Source organism: Homarus americanus, unplaced genomic scaffold (assembly GCF_018991925.1).
Source record: "Homarus americanus isolate GMGI-L3 unplaced genomic scaffold, GMGI_Hamer_2.0 scaffold23617, whole genome shotgun sequence".
Classification (NCBI taxonomy): domain Eukaryota; kingdom Metazoa; phylum Arthropoda; class Malacostraca; order Decapoda; family Nephropidae; genus Homarus; species Homarus americanus.
The window spans coordinates 5,850,015-5,866,865 of record NW_024720711.1 but is presented as its reverse complement, the minus strand read 5'-3'; the positions used below and the strand labels follow the sequence as shown (position 1 = coordinate 5,866,865).

The window sequence follows — 16,851 nt, the reverse complement described above, 5'->3', positions numbered from 1 at the left end:
AGAACACTGCATTTTTAGTCCCCCTTCCATGTAACCCTAATCATTGTCATCCTACCAAGAGTCGCCAGGGGTAGACCTGCTACTCCACCTGTCAAGTTTAATGATGGTAGACCCACAGCTGTGGAAGCTGTAGGTGCAGTAAGTTCAGTGGACAAACCGAAACATGGGATGAATTAACAATGATTGCTTATGGGCTCACAGAATAGATAATGACAAAATTATTTTACAGGGTCCCTGAACTACATGCCATCCTTGATGTATCAGATGAAGGAGCAAGGTGCCCACTTCCCCAATGCTTACTGCTCAACTCCCATCTGCTGCCCTTCACGCTCCTCCATGCTCACAGGTCTCTACATCCACAACCACGAGGTGAGAGAGAAAGTGGGTGTTGGTGTGGGTGGGTGCATGCATGATACCTCTTAAGAAATTATAAGGATAAACAGAATTAAATTAACCTATTATCTGGTGAGATGCATCAGACTTTTTCATGTTGGCACCATATACAGTGTCTCATTTTTATTTGGTAATATAACAGGGGTGGATCCAGGAATATCAAAAGGGGGTCCAAGAAGTTGTGGGTGGGGGAACATGGCGAGTGCAGCGAGCCCACCCAGCGGTGGGGTTTGGTGGGGGGCGCTGTAAGAGCCCCCCACCCCCCGAAGATTTTTTGGAAATCTGACCAATATCATGGGCATTTGGAAGCCATGCTCACTTGATATTAGGAGATGTTCTAAAGTCAAGAGTAAATACTTTTTACTATACAAAAATGACTGAGTACAATACTGCATTAAAGAAAAAGTACAGGTATTGGAATTTTCTGGTGAAAGGGGGGGGGGGGTCCGGACCCCCAGGAACCCCCTGGAACCCCCTGGATCCGCCCTTGTATAACTTAAAAACCTCATGTGTTACAATATAGATCATCACTTAGGGCAGGATTTACAGTACTGTTCTCTCAAGTTTCTTCAAAGACATCGGACAAAGCTTCCGGTCTCCTCCAATGTCTCTATTTCTATTTTCCAATGTATAGTATACTGTACAGTGTTACTAACATCACTAATGTACTCAATTTCCTCATCATTTGATGAATCCTTAATCTCAGGGTCTTCAACTGCAGAAAGATATTCGTCTTTACTGGAGTCACTATTATATCCTTAAAAAGGTTGTAATATTATCTACAACTGCACACGATGGGAGCATGTAGTTGGTACTGATGTGGACCTCACGACACACATCAGTGTGCAGCTCTCTTGAGGCATTCCCTTGAGAGAAACCCTTTAAGGGTGAAAAGGACATTTTTATGTTTTTAGAGGTACACTGCAACACAGCCTGGGTTGCCTCCTGAAGATATTCCCTTGAGATAAGGAAGATCGCTGATTGGTTGAATGCTGAAGGAGTAAAACTTTGCCTTTTCTCTATTTGCCAAATTTGAGTAAACTTGTGATGTCTATGAGGGTACAGTCACACCCACAAACCTCAGTGCAAATGTACAGTATAGGGAAAATGATAATGGAGAGACATTAGAAGACCCAATACTGTACTCTGCCAGTAGTGATGTATGAGTCAAAGGGCTGAAGAGTTTCCATATGAAAGGTTCATAAAATGTAGTTTGTCACTCACAGATGTCCATTTTTATATTTTGTATATCAATAGTGATATTGTACCTGTATTTATGTTTGTATCTGGATGTTCAATGATCCCTTGCTTGTCCACTAAAGTGTCTGTGTTTTAAAGGTGTACACTAACAACCACAACTGCTCATCCCGTCAGTGGCAAGAGACTCATGAACGCAGGAGCTTTGCCACCTACCTCAGGGCTGCTGGCTACAGGACAGGTGAGTTTCATGAATGGTTCTGGTGATACTCTGACACTCATACAACACAACCTCAATAAGTACGGTAATTAAAACTCGCATCCCTTACACTATTTTTTACACGTAGTGGAGTGGTATCACCAAGGCTTGAAGGGTTAGCCTGGCACATAATGCCCCAGCAGCTTTCCCAGAAGCAATGTCTAATGACTGTGGCAAATCCAAGGGGGAGGCGAGATACTGATTTTGTAACTTCCGCCACCCTTTGGTCTGAAGGCTACTCATAAGGCAGGGATGTGGAATGCCCCCAAATATCCAATATTCTGCCCTTTTCAAGTGGGGTGAGGTGTGTACAATTCTTGGAAATGTTCTATTTGTTGTAACTGGCCAAGATCAGGCTACATCGCTTTAAAAATCAAGACCTTAGAAGAAATATTTATGGTGTACATACTGTAGTTACTGTTATGTGATAGTACAGTACTGTACAGTGTTCTGAAATAATCTAATAAATCATATTCTTGTACTGAGATATTAAATTAAATGATAATAATGCAGTTACTGTTGAGGGTTGGTTTGACAGTCAATTTGGAGCCTGAAGTTTTTTCTTTATTACATCTCTTAGATTACACACTCACCTGATGCCGAGAGTGTTAAATGATGATAATTTCCAGTACAGTTGAAAGTTATAGAGAAGGAGAGTGTCTGGGCATGGCAGATGAACACAAATTTTTGTTTGAGGAACATATAAGATGATGTAAACAAGATCGACCACTTATCGACCTGATACAGCCAACATTACCGATGCTCTGGGCTAGAAATCTCCTGGAAACTGCAAATACAGTAGTACCCCTGTACTTGCAACTGGATAATGTGGTTGGTAAAATGGTATACAAAAATATAAAACATGGATACAGTACTTAGTACCACAGTTAGTAAACCTGGGGTTGATGAGGGTTTGCTGCATAATGCCCAGTACCCACACTGTTAAAGTGGGTTGGTGATAGGAGGGACATCCAGCCATAAAACTTCAAATTTGCCTGATAGCAACTGGGAGAATGTGCAAGAGACCATGCAGCTTATAGAGATGCTATCAGGTAAACACAAGTTATCCATGCAAGGGTGAAAAGTGGCTATTAAAGGATGATGATGATGGAGATGATTAACACTTTCTCAGTTCCCATGGCAGGGCCGCTCCATCCACACGCAAGGTGAACTGAGCATGGGCTGCCCCCACCCACCCATGTGGCATGCAGAAGAGTTCACAAACATATGAAGGTAGTGGTGCTATTTTCAGTCATACATTTATGTATTTACCTTGTACAGTAGAGTACAGCTACTCCTCGACGTACGACCACCTGGACATATGACCGCCTCATTCGTACCAAAATTTTGTCAAATTACGTATTTTCGAGTCCCAACGTTAGTGATTGCGCTGTGTACTGACGAAATTTTCGTTTGTAATTCATTTTAAAATGTCTGGCAAGCTTAAAAGTGAGAGTTTTGTGGTGCTGAGAAGAAAAAGAGACACCCATTTTAGATTTTCTATGTATTATTTAAGCATTTTCGACTTACGACCAATTCGACTTATGACCTGGATTTAGGTCCCTAACCCCGTCGTAAGTCGAGGAGCAGCTGTATATGATTTTCAGTATACAGTACAGTGTATATGATTTTAAATGAGAAAATTGCCCACATGACCATTTATGAAACTAGTTTGTTTTTAAAACAATACACACAAGTTGAGATAGGTATATCACCCCCTATGTTAGAACCAATTGGATTTTAATTATCAGCTGTTGTATTGGTACATGAATAGAGAAACATGAGAGCATGTGTGTGTCTGGTGTTTTAGGGCAAGCTGTTGACATTGAAAGTTTAAGTTGGTGAAAATCACTAGCATGGGTAGCATTACTTAAATATGTTTGTGATGCTAACATAAATGTGGTTGTTATAAAATGTGTGTGGGATGCAAGTATTCCTTCCTATTTGGTTGTGAATGGAGTGATAGATATAATGATAAAATATACTGTATGTGGATTGTTATGGAGAGTTAAATGCTAATGGTATATAATTATTAGGTGAAGGAGAGTTAAACACTTTGTATCTATTTTTCTCCTCACAAACAGGTTATTTTGGAAAGTATCTCAACAAATACAATGGCTCCCACATCCCAGCTGGGTGGCAAGAATGGGCGGGGCTCATCAAAAACTCTCGCTACTACAACTACACCATTCAACGCAATGGTCACTTTGTCAAGTATGGTGACCAGTACCCTAAGGTCAGTTAAAGTATCCAAAACTTTTTGGAGAGTAGAACTAGTTTTTAAGTCTTTAGACCAGGTATCATGAATTTTTCCCCTCACACTATTCTTTTTTTTTTAACTCTTTATTAAAACATTATGGGTGAAAACAATATTTGCAGAAATGTAGGTACATTACTGTAATACTGTATCTTTATTTTGCCAAATGTGGATTTGCCATTTTTGGTGTTTCCCAGGCAGGTAACCCCCTTGTTACTTTTATTATTTTTAGTTATATTTAATGAAATAAACAATTACAATTAGTGTAATTATCATCATATTGAGTGTCTGTAAAATTGCGATGTTGGGAGTGTTGAGTAAAGGTGCCAGAAGATGACCACCCCCTTCCCTCCCTCCCAGTTTCATAAATTTTCTCACTTGTGTCATTCAATGCAGTGAAAATCATATATTTGTTGGAGCTTATTGTGCACATTATAGCTTTTTATTTTAATCCTTACGGTTGTGGTCAACTGCCACATTGACACTTCATTGATCAAACAATCACCAGGATTTTCTCCTTACAGTATTGAATGACTTCATCGTTTAAGTTAGTTGCTGTGAAGGAGGATAGGTGATGGAGGCCTCCTTACCACTCTCTCTCTCACTGTAATAGTGTACTATTTTAGATGAAAACATAAAATTTGCAATGCAGTGAATTTTTCACACATTCTAGAACAAGTGTCTGCCCGATGGAGTTAGAGTTTGGTAGATAAATAGGTACTTATTCAGTAAAATTGAACATACACTTTGACAATGATTCAGCATGTACACAACCAGTAGAAAACGGTAAGATGATTCAGCCAAGGTTAGTCCAAGTATGCTGGGTTATACAGGTAGTGCTCTATTTAGAAGTGGAGGGTGCAGTAAGAGCTTTGTTATACCATTCAGTGCAATATTTAATATAGCCAGGTGATGTACCATGTCTTACAAGTATAAATGTGATAAAGAGGAGTGTAATTCTAGGTCCTTTTTATACTTTGAGTATGAGTGAAATGTTGGAGGGTTACAGAATTTGTGCACAAGATAAGTAATGAAAGTAGAATGAGTGTATGTCAAGTTGTAGCAGGTAATTTGGTGACTGCATCTTCTAGAGTAAATCTTGTGCCTCATCTGGTCCCAAGGTGTTCTGCCTTTGGTATTCTTGTCCTTTAACATACTATTTGTATTTTTATTTTCATATGTTATATACCATTTTTGTAATGACAGTCTTGTCCCCACAGGATTACTACCCACATGTGATCACTAATGAGGGCATTCAGTTCTTAGAGAAAAATAGGGCCTTGGACCCCTCACCACCAATGTTAACTGTATTGAGTTATCCAGCACCCCATGGACCAGAGGACTCGGCCCCTGAGCATGCCCACCGCTTTTTCAACGCTACTGATCACAAGTGAGCTTGATCAGGTTTCACTTACTAAATATAGTAGTGTGATCTCTTTGATCAGGCTGTGCTCAGAATACTTTTGAGGTTTTGATCTGGCAAGAGATGAGTGGTGTATGCTGTTTTAGAATCTCAATGATTTATCCCATAATCTTTTGTGAAATCAAAGAAAATATGCCTTAAACTTAAAAAACAAAACAAATATCAGAAGGATCACTATCAACACATCTTGACTCTTCTGAGAATCTCAAAAGACTGCTTGAGACTGTACAAGAGAGACACGGCTGCCTCTGTCCTTGTCATGCTGTCTGACAAGTGTAGAAACAAAAACAGATACTGTAGACCATAAAATGGGTTGATACACAAATATATTATATACAGTACTTGTGTATAAACCGATCTCATATATAGTTCGACCCCTGATATTTTGTTAAAGAGTCTGAGTTTTTCATATACAGTACCTTTTGTACAATTCGATACATATTAGCATTTGACATATTTTGTAGCAAGACACCAGAATCACACCAACATGTCTTGGCCATGATCACCACCACAACAGCTGACACTATAAACAGTGTTACCAACTTTGAAACTTAATTCCTGTCAGTTACCAACTCCTATTTATAAATTTTGTTTGATTCACCCCTAAAAGTAGCATTAGTTTTCTAGGTACCTACTGGTATCACCTTGTACTGTACACAGCTCTCTTTGGTCTTTTACAAAACATTGTTCCATAGCAAGTGCAAGTGATGATACTGAGTGCAGTAGTGCAAAACAGAAAACAAAAAGGGCTTAAAGAAAATGTAAAAATTCCGATAAAGCTTGATAAGGGTCAGTCATTAAGTAAACTCATGAACCAGTATGGCTTAGGAACCATAACATGTACAACATGTACAAAAGAAAAACCCCTCGGTAAAGATAAATCAGCCAGCATGGATCAACCATTTACGAGTATGGCTATTCAAGCAGGAGTCACCGACATTGTTTTGCCTAAAAGATAATCATAGCTGCATAGGTCAGCCAGCTGATTTAGCCCTCTACACTTTCATCCTACTTGTATCTTTCAACATATCAGCTCCAAGTTAATTAACCTACAATATATGAATAAAGAAAGAGTACATAGACTAAACTGTTGCTCTTTTTTATGTAAAACATTAGAATAAATAAGGAAAAACTGGGCTATTTCGGTGCTTTAGTGTGTGGGAGAGAGAGTGGGTGACCGACATTTGTTCCTGAAATTTAGTAGATGTATCAAATTTCCCAAATTATAAATTTTTTGAAAGCCTCATGATCCCAGGCAGTTTAGACTTCTGACACTCAAGTGTACAATACTGTACTGCACATGCTGATGACAGTGATGATGTTTCATTCATTTAATTGGGAGATATTGACAAACAGAAGTCTTGTTGCTATAAAGAGTAGTATCTTCACACACGTTGGCAAAAGACAGGAATTTTTGTTGTTGTTATTGCTCCTTAATAAATTGTAAACTTTATTAGTGTTCCTTTTCTTACATACTAGATAAGTAATATACAGTACAACAGATGATTTCCAAGTTGCTCTTGTGTAGTAGATGATGACATGTGTTAGTGGTATATGACCAATGATACAAGTGTAGTGCTCTTAAGAAGGATTCTTCTCACAGTACGATGGCCTACAACTACGCTCCCAACCCAGACAAGCAATGGCTGCTGCAGTTCATTGGCCGCATGCATGACATTGAACTTAAGTTTACTGATCTGCTCATGACTAAGCGACTTCAAACACTTCAAACTGTGGATGAAGCAGTAGAGAAGGTGAGTACCAAAAGAAGTGTGCATTCATGGAGTGTTTGTGAAAATTAATGCATGAGTTGTAGAAAATGGTCATTATGTTTTAACATTTACTAGTACAGGGGGTCCCCAGGTTACGAACTGGTTCTGTTCTTGAGAACGTTCTTAAGTTGGATTTGTTCGTAAATCAGAACACATGCTGTGTGCATACCGTACTTACAGAACAATATCTAAAATCCCACTATATCATAGTCTAAGTCCTTTTATTCATCTAAAATCACTTAATTTAAGACAGAAGAAGAAATAGAATGACAAAATACAGTACAGTAAATGAAAGTAAAAAATAAGTCATCAGTTAAATAAAATACTGTAAATTTCAAGTTTAACCCCGTTCGTATCCGCGGGCGTTCGTAAGTCGGGGACCCCCTGTATTTTAAATTGGTTTTCTGTTTTAAGGAAAATCTGTTTTAACTTGCTGGTTGGTTTCATGGTTGGTTTCATGCATATTTATGTTGTTGACAGATAGGTTGATAAGTTTTGTGATTGACTATTTATAATGCTTTTGTTTACTGACACTAAACAAGAGATCTCCCATTGTGAAAGGTAATCAACACACTAGATGCTCTTGGCGAACTGAACAACACATACATCTTCTATACGAGCGACCATGGCTACCACCTGGGCCAGTTCGGACTTGTCAAAGGCAAATCTATGCCTTTTGAGTTTGACATTAAAGTTCCCTTCCTGGTGAGAGGTCCAGGCATTAGACCAGGAACACAGTAAGTACCTGCTGTTGGAAATATCTTCTGAATGGCTTTTATCAAATTTATTTGCAGTAAGTCTTAGATTGCAAACTCTTTAATATCTCAGTAGCAGTTACACCATCTGGATTATTGTATACAGGCATGGAAACCTTACCTTCAGAAAGACTTCGCATCCCTAGAAAAGTTACAACACAGAGTGACTAGGTTGAATACTGAACAATATAATTTTTATTTTCTAAGTAGACTGAGGGCCTTAGGACTAACTACACTTCAGACAAGACACAATAGGACAGATATCATAGAGGCATTCATAATCCTAAAAGGGATGTAAAATGTATACCCAGGTCATTTTTTTCATGATGTCATGCACCACCAACATGAGGAGATACAACGTGAAGTTTGCCAAGATATCATGCAGGACAAATACTGTACAGTAAAGGGAAATATACTTTTTTCAGCACAAAATTATTCCAATACATCCTGTCCCTTCAGTTTCCACACACCCCTTCATGGAACAAACAACTTCTTCCTTTCCCTGTTCCTTTTAATAATATTGGTGCAACATATCACACACACAAGCAATCTATGCTGCAAGGCACATTCTTCCCCTGTTATCACCTTTACATTTCAAACAATCAATGACATGCAAAGCTAACTGCTGAATGAGGTCCTTGCTCTGTCAAGCACTTTGAGCCTTCCTCATTTCCTCCCAATGTACAATACTGTACTGTATTCAGCTATATTAGGATGGAAAAATTAAATGGCCCATTTGAAACCTATGACTTGTCCCATGATCACCCAGTGTTGACCTTCTATCATTCTCTTGGTTACACATCCTCCAGCTTCTGACCCTTGGTATATTCTAAAATATGTCAATGTTGATTTGGTTGTTTTTAATATCCATCAGTGTGATATTGAGAGTGGAAGTGACAGCTTTCAGTGTTATAAAAAAAGGAATATTGTTATAACCAAAAATTTGATGCAGTAATGTATGTTACAGTATTTAATAACATTATTACTGTATTAATTTTTTACTTTGATATTTCAGAATTGATAAAATTGCTTTGAATGTTGACCTGGCACCCACATTCCTAGAAATTGCAGGGATTAAACCTCCACCTCACATGGACGGTCGCTCACTCCTCCCCTTGCTCACTGGCAGTGGCTCGGAGACTTTTCCTTGGAGAGATAACTTCTTGGTGGAAAGGTAAAATATATATTCTTCAATTCATTTTCCTTTGTTTTAGATGCTATAGAGAGACCTTTTCCCAGTTGAGAGTAAAGTATAGTCATCATTTATATTAAATCTATCTGCAGTGCAGGGCGTCACCGTGAGGAAGATGCACTTAAGTTACGTCAAGAGCGTAGGCAGCACCGGGCACAGGGTCACATTGGTACGGGATCAAAGGGTGGCCTTTACACTTCAAAGCGTGAACGACTGGAGATTATATGCCAGAGTGAGGAATACCGCTCACCCTGCAAGCCAGAGCAGAAGTGGGAGTGTGTACGTGATGAATACAGGTACCTGTACTGAACAAATTTGTTTCTGTGTTGTCATCAAATATGGTTTTATGATATGTTAGCAGGGATACTTTCTGGGACTTTACTGAATAACTTTGCTAAATTAGCATTGGTCTGAAATGACTTGTGTATATATTCATTGGGTCTAATTATAATGGGTTAAAAATGAATGTTCCTAGGACCGACCGCTTGTGATTGGAAATGTATAAAACTTCAATATAACTTGAAGTTTGGACTTATCTTATCAACACCTGATTCTGCAAATGGTGACACTTGGCATGGCAATTCACCATAGAGAAAAGAAGTTTAGAGTCTTACCATCACAAAAACTCCTTAATATATATTTGTTAGGTGCTGGACATTGATGAAGTTACTTACTTTAATACTGTCCACTTGGATATATGTTGTTACTTCAAAAAACTTGAATATAATCAGTTGAAAAATTTAATACTTCAGTACTTAATTTATTGCTTTCAATCTCAAAACTACAGTAGGTGGAGGCTCCATAAGTGCCGCAAGAGCAAGGTGGGGGGGCCTAGTAGGACAAAGTGGCGGCAGCGCAAGTGTGTGTGTGAGCCCGATCTAGGGATGGGCTACCTCGTCAAGCTAGACTCAGCAGAAAGACGAAAGCAGAGGACATTCCTGAAGAAACACACCACTCAAAGTTTGTGTAATTTATGCTGTAGAAAAGCCATTATCCATGGATACTCAGTTCACATATTGGAGTCATAATCTTTTAATTTCTTGGTCACATTGCTCAGGTATAAGCAAAGGGAGTGTAAAAATTAATGGTAAAGTATTTTCCGATACAACCTTAACACTCTTGGGTTTGGGTGGGCGCTCTCCAGCCAAACGCTCGGGGTCTGGCCTGTCACTTACCTCACTGCACTTGACCACACCACATGAGAGATAATTATATGTAATTTGTCATAGGAAGCTTGCTATTTCAGATAAAAGTTGAGATTTGCTGCATTTAGCATTGTAAATAAATTATCTACAAACCATTCTTTATGAGTAATGATAAAATAATTATTTCCATACGTAAGCACAAGTAGAACACAAAATTTTTGTTTACGCTTTATGAACCTTATTCCGATGCATAATGGTGATGTAGTTGTAACATGCAACTACAACCTATCTCATTATTCCTAGTAATTTCTTATCACCATTTTTCTTTGCATTTATGTGTAGTATCCTTTCATTTATTACATACAGATACCATTTAAAATCTTTTCACTTAATGCTTGTTTTGCACTCATGATGGGTGGTATAGGATCATACTGGCACATCATAAAAGAACAGCAAAGTTCAGTGAGTCATTATGATGTGCTTTTGGGGTGAATGGTCAATCGACATTAAACTGAGTACTACTGTAGTAGGGATGCAGAGAAACCTTGTCTAGGACCATTCAACTATTGATTGACCATAAACCGGTTGTTTTGCTTGTGAAAGGTATTCCTTAATTGGTGATATGTGTGAAATTGGAACATGAAAGTACTGTATCAGAATGTGCACTGAGAGTATTGTTGTGGATGTCTGGATCATTTTATGCTCATTTTTACCATTACTACTGAAAATATATGACTGTTTTACAAGGAGTCTCAAAGTATGATTGTGAGTGGAAATAGACTAGAATTTAAGATTTTTTTTTTATCCTAAAGCATATTATATTTTCTTTAAATAGATCTGAGAAATTATGGCACCAAGTTCATCAAAGTCTTCAGTGACGTGGACAGTAGGGAGATACTGGAGCAGAGTATTGGATTGCGAGTACAACGCAATTCACTATTTTCACACTCACGTAGAATCAGGTACAGTATAGTATTTCAAATTACAATGTCAATTGTAGCATTTGTTATATTTCATAAGTGTACTACAAATTTTGAAACATTGCTATATGGTAGTTATGGTAATTAAACAGAGCTCTGAAATAAGAATCTGGCAAGGGGATAATTGCAGAAATTCTGAAAGTATCAGGTGTTGTTGGTGTGACTGAATTGACTAATGTAATCGTGATGAAAAGTACTGTTCAAGATGACTGAAGGAAGAGTGTGATTGTGAATATTTGAGTGCAAGAATTACAGTACAAGGCCTAAAGCTGCTGAATCAGAAGATTAAAGTTGTAGAGAGTGATTAGGAAATTGATGAGGGAGAGAGTGGATATAACGATATGCAGTATGTACTATAAATATTTATGTCAGAGGCAATACATATGGTCAGGCAGCTACAAGGGAAATATCTAGAGCAGTTAAAGAGGATGACATAAGTAGACTTGAGTGAGCTGAGTAAGAATGGTGGAGTGGATGTGTAATGTGACACTGAAAGACAGGCAGAGGTAAGAGGGCAGCTGGGTATTGAAAGAGGCAGGCTGAGATGGTTTGGGCATGTGGAGAGATGGATGAGACTAATTGGGTCAAGAGGTGTATTAGCTTAAATGTGGAGGGGAGGAGAGAGAGGGACAGGCCAAGAATGACATGTGGAAAGATTAGTGGAGAGATTAAAAAAAATGACATTAGAGTTAAAAACCTGACAAAAAATACTGCAAGAGACTGTGCAGCACGGAGATCTGCCATTAGGTAATAGCTGCTAACCCACACAACATAAAATGTTGATGAAGGTGGACAGAATCATTGCTGGGGACTGTGTCAATGCCATTTTCCACACTTGCATGGGTTAGCCTGGATTACCAGATGGTATGAATTCATGGTTGCCATAAGGTAAGTCTGATATAAGTTTTGTAGCTGGATGCCATACCTATCTCCAACCCACTTTTAGAGTGGGAACTGGTCTTTATATGTAGGACTTCATTACTGTTCACCTGTGATTGTAACGACATTATTTATATCACGTACAGTACAGTATTTATTTTGTAAAAAATGTAACATTATGTTGTGCTTAATTTTAGATCCAGAAGGAGCACCAATTTAGACTTGCCTCTGGAAGACAGCAACCCAGTATATGAAGAAGATATTGATGAAGACAACGTTGACACCTTTGTTACTGAGGAAGAGATAAGGGACCTTGACGTGACTATTAACACCTTATCAGATGAACTAGAGAATTTAGAGGTGAGAAAAATTTCTTACAAGTCACTGTATCTGTTTATTTTTATGTGTACTCTTATGGACATGTTAGTGTGCTGTGTGAAGTGCAGTGTAACTGACAAAGTGAAATATATTCATGCTAGACTTGTATGCTGTTCTATGGATGAGAAGGATTTTAATTTGTTTAGTTGTGTGATAAGAGGTGGATATAAGATACTGTAATTACTGTATGCCCATATGTTTAAATAGCTGTCATTTGTAGGTGAGTGATAATGTAGTTGGACTCAAAGGAACTATATAGTAATTATAGTAATAGGAAAATGTCATAAATTATGTCAGTTTCGTTTATTCTTTTTTAAGTTGTACATGTTTAATAAGGCAGTCCTCATTCTATTCAAATCTGACCTCCTATCACTGTGGCTGTCTCTCAAGAAGAAAGACACCCACATAAAGATTTCTTTGGGGGAACATTTGGATCATTCTTGTTATTCTTTTTAAATTTTTATTTTATTTTAAAACAAAGATTTTTGTTAACTTTTTTTAATGAAATGGAGGAAAACAATTGAGAAAAAAGATAGGCTGGTAGTCTTTCATTATTTCAGAGAGTTGCGACCCAGCCTTGCCAGCTGTTTCCATTCTGTGGGTTAGCGTTAGGAAGGATATCCAGCTATATAACTTTTGTTTCAACATACGTACCTGCTGGCAACAGGTCACCAGAGCTGTGCCCTTCCCCTGGTCTCTGCTACGTTTTCTAGGCTGGCACCCTGAGTTTGCAGTGGTGAGGACATCCCATTCTGGTTTTACCCAACAGCTGTTATCAGGTAATTGCGATAACCCACACAAGTGTGGAAAGTGATCGTAAAACGTTGACAGTGTTGATGATGATGATACAGTGTAGGAATATGGTTGGTCATAATAGGGGGAAAAGTGAATAAAAAGGGGATGTGAATGAGGAGTTATGTGACCGCCATGTTTTTGTCCACAGTGGACTGAGGTTGTCTTTGATAGGGCACATAGGCAAAGAATTAAACACAGCTGTTGAACAAGATAATTACGATTTTGTAAGATGAGTTTTGACTGATTATAATAGTTTTAATTGCAGAGTGTGAGCAGCACTGCAGCGACCTCTGTGGCTGGTGGAAACATGTCTGTTCTGGCTACTTCCCCAACTAGTGAGTTTTAAGAATTCTCTGTGTGTCAGTGATAAAAATATTAAAGATTTAAAGGGAGTGCAGAAGGTTTGCAGACATAGAAACTGAGAAAGGGAGATTTTGAACAAGGGAGAGAAAGATAAAAAGAGAAGCAGAAAAAAGAAAGAAGATGAGAAAGTAAGAGAGAGATTGAACAGATAGAAGGGTTATATATATATATATATATATATATATATATATATATATATATATATATATATATATATATATATATATATATATATATATATATATATATATATATATATATATATATATATATATATACTCGTAGTTCCTTGTGGCAGTGCTACAATCCATCACTTTAAACATAGCCCAGTTGTCATTACTGAGTGGAATTCATAATTCATAAAAAAAAAATTCTTTAAGGTTATAACAAATATCAAATTACAAACATTAATAAAGCTGCTTGAGTGTGGAGTAGGTGTGTACACCAAATCTTACCATGATCACTTCAGTCATCCTCAGGTCACGTATGAAATAGTGTCTAAAGAACTACGTATTGGAATACTCATATGACATTCTCCAAAAAAAAAAATATATTTATTTTTTTTAGATGCGACTCCAGCAGATGTTCGTCATGGATGCAGAGTTACAGGCACTTCTGTTGGTTGCACTGATGATGTTTACCGTGACCCTCATGCTTGGAAACTGAGCAAAGTTGCTATCAATCAGCAGATCCGTCGGCTTCGCCACCAGCTCACTGTTATGAAGGTGTGTTCCAACATTATAGCTGAGGATCAGAAATTTTTTGTGATTAATTTTATTATGCAAAACAACATACATACACATACACACATACATACATACTGTACATAGTGTGTGTGTGTTTTATATGTTTTGTAATGTACATGTCTATAAACTATATATAACACAAGGGTGTGTTAAATTTAATATTATTGGGGTGTTGTCAGTATAGTTTCAGTATATTGTAGAATCTCTTGATTAACTTGATGCTGTATTTATATCAACATATATAGTATCTATAAGTGGCACATTTACTCCGATATTAAATTTTCAATTAGCTTTAGAAGTCTTAAGAAATAATTTACACACAGTTCCAGGTAGATATCAGTAACACAGTTGAAACTTTTTTTTTTTATCCCAGCCTCCATTAATTTGCTGAAATTCCTTTTTACATTTTCTAGAACATCAAAAAACATCTTCAGGATTCCCGACCAGATTCTGTGGCAGAATCAGAGGACTATGAAGAATATGATGAAACTGAATCATCTGGTGACTTTAATATGATAATGGGGGAAAGTGACTTATTGGAACCAAATGATGAAGATGGCACATCAACAACTGAAGGCTCTGACAGTTTTCAAGACCTCTATGGCACCCAGGACACAAATAACGGCTATGATGATAGTATGTTTAATTCAAGTGAACACGACAGTGCAGACTATGAAGTAGGACACAGTGGTGATGATGATGATGAAGATGGACCCCAGGGAGGAGAGGACAGTGATGATGAGGGGGTCATTATTATAGGAAATGATTATGATGTTGGTGAGTGTTTTTCTCTTTTATTTAGTACTCTTTCCATGTACATGTAAGATCAGGTGTCTGTAACCTTATAGAAACATTCTTTATATATATATGGTACTGAGTGGTTTCAGCATATGCCTTCTGTCCCAAGGGTTACTGGTTCACACCCAGGGCTCCCCTAGTTCCCACAGCTGTGAATGGCTACCTAACTTTACAGTAGGAAGTAAAGGCAGTTAGTGAAATGGTAGCCTCGCTGCCTCCATGTATACAAAAGGCTTAGTATGCAGAGTGCTGTATCTACAGTATCAGGTCATCAGGCCCTTAGAACCCACATTTAATATATAGCAAACTACAGCTTTGCGGTCACTCGAGGCAGTTGAAACACACTAAGTTTGGAAACATTTGGCATGTTTAGTCATCAAGCAAGTGGGATTTGTTGGAAATGAAAAAGGGACATATTTTATTACACAGGAGGTGAGGTACACCAGCATGGGCACCACGACGATGTTGACGGAAATGAGGAAGACCGAACGCTCTTGGAGGACTCTCAGCCCGAGTTACCACATATTTTAAAAATTCCTGGGAAAAATGGTCAACAAGGTAGCAAACAATTCCAACTATTTCCTGTTCGGGAGTCAAGCTCACACCAGCGTCCTCCAACCATCATCAATGAAACTTCAGCAAGAGCAAGATGTTGGTGTGATAAAAGGTATGCAATATATAGTTACTGTATTTGTCTCTGTTATTCAGTACATCTATAAGATGTACTAATTAATTGAGGATTAATCCTGCATCTGTGAGTACCTCAGCATCCCTCCATAATCCCTTTAAAATTTTGAGGTGAGCTGGATCTGGAGGGTTGTTCTTGACATTGGTGTTTTATAGCCATACTCAACAAACAAATGAATGAATCAAAGCACCTCTCTTTGCTTGGCAACAAACCACTCACATTTTTCCAAATTTAATATTCCTTCTAACTTAATGGCTATCCTTCAAGTGCCTGGGGTAAGATATGGGATTCAAGGCTGTCCTGGTTATCTAGAATTCTGACTTAACTGTAACCCCTCCCCCCCCTGGTGATTTTAACCATCATTTTGTTGAAAATTTCTTTCCAGAAACAATATTAAAGTTAACAGTACACATTTATACAGCACTTGTGGTACTTTTATTGTAGCATACAAATCTTGAAATGGACGATGATGGAAATCTGCTTACACTTATAATACCTATATTCACACTTGTATTTAATTACACTTTATATTTAGTTACACTTATATTTAATTACACTTACAGTATTATCCAGTATGTACTGACATCTGGATGATATAAAAAGTACTCCATTTCAGCCCAAACATCTCACAGATCATGTTCATGGAGTTACCAGCATCAGTTTTGTCACATACCTGCAGTTTCTCTTTAATTAGCAGAGTTTTAAGTGCCATTCCTTTTCGCCCAGTGGTCCTCAGAGGTATTGTTTTGCCTTTGCTTGTTTTAGATACCGTAATAATTCACTAGGGAAGCACTGATTATGAAGAAAACACAAGAGATGTGATGGTGCAGT

The 16,851-nt window shown here is 37.9% G+C and overlaps 1 protein-coding gene across 2 annotated transcripts in view; it reads left to right on the top strand.

Annotated features, from left to right (window-relative positions):
- LOC121860794 (extracellular sulfatase Sulf-1-like) overlaps positions 1 to 16,851 on the top strand; it is a 62,379-nt gene that overhangs the window by 36,849 nt on the left and 8,679 nt on the right. For both annotated transcript variants that reach the window (XM_042358175.1, XM_042358176.1), the window contains exons 3-17: positions 230 to 369; positions 1,732 to 1,831; positions 3,934 to 4,085; positions 5,327 to 5,496; positions 7,133 to 7,283; positions 7,863 to 8,038; positions 9,072 to 9,230; positions 9,341 to 9,544; positions 10,036 to 10,208; positions 11,229 to 11,355; positions 12,450 to 12,612; positions 13,691 to 13,760; positions 14,356 to 14,513; positions 14,948 to 15,311; positions 15,762 to 15,999. In XM_042358175.1, the coding sequence (XP_042214109.1) occupies positions 230 to 369; positions 1,732 to 1,831; positions 3,934 to 4,085; positions 5,327 to 5,496; positions 7,133 to 7,283; positions 7,863 to 8,038; positions 9,072 to 9,230; positions 9,341 to 9,544; positions 10,036 to 10,208; positions 11,229 to 11,355; positions 12,450 to 12,612; positions 13,691 to 13,760; positions 14,356 to 14,513; positions 14,948 to 15,311; positions 15,762 to 15,999 (2,545 nt within the window). The remainder of the gene's footprint in view (positions 1 to 229; positions 370 to 1,731; positions 1,832 to 3,933; positions 4,086 to 5,326; positions 5,497 to 7,132; positions 7,284 to 7,862; positions 8,039 to 9,071; positions 9,231 to 9,340; positions 9,545 to 10,035; positions 10,209 to 11,228; positions 11,356 to 12,449; positions 12,613 to 13,690; positions 13,761 to 14,355; positions 14,514 to 14,947; positions 15,312 to 15,761; positions 16,000 to 16,851) is intronic.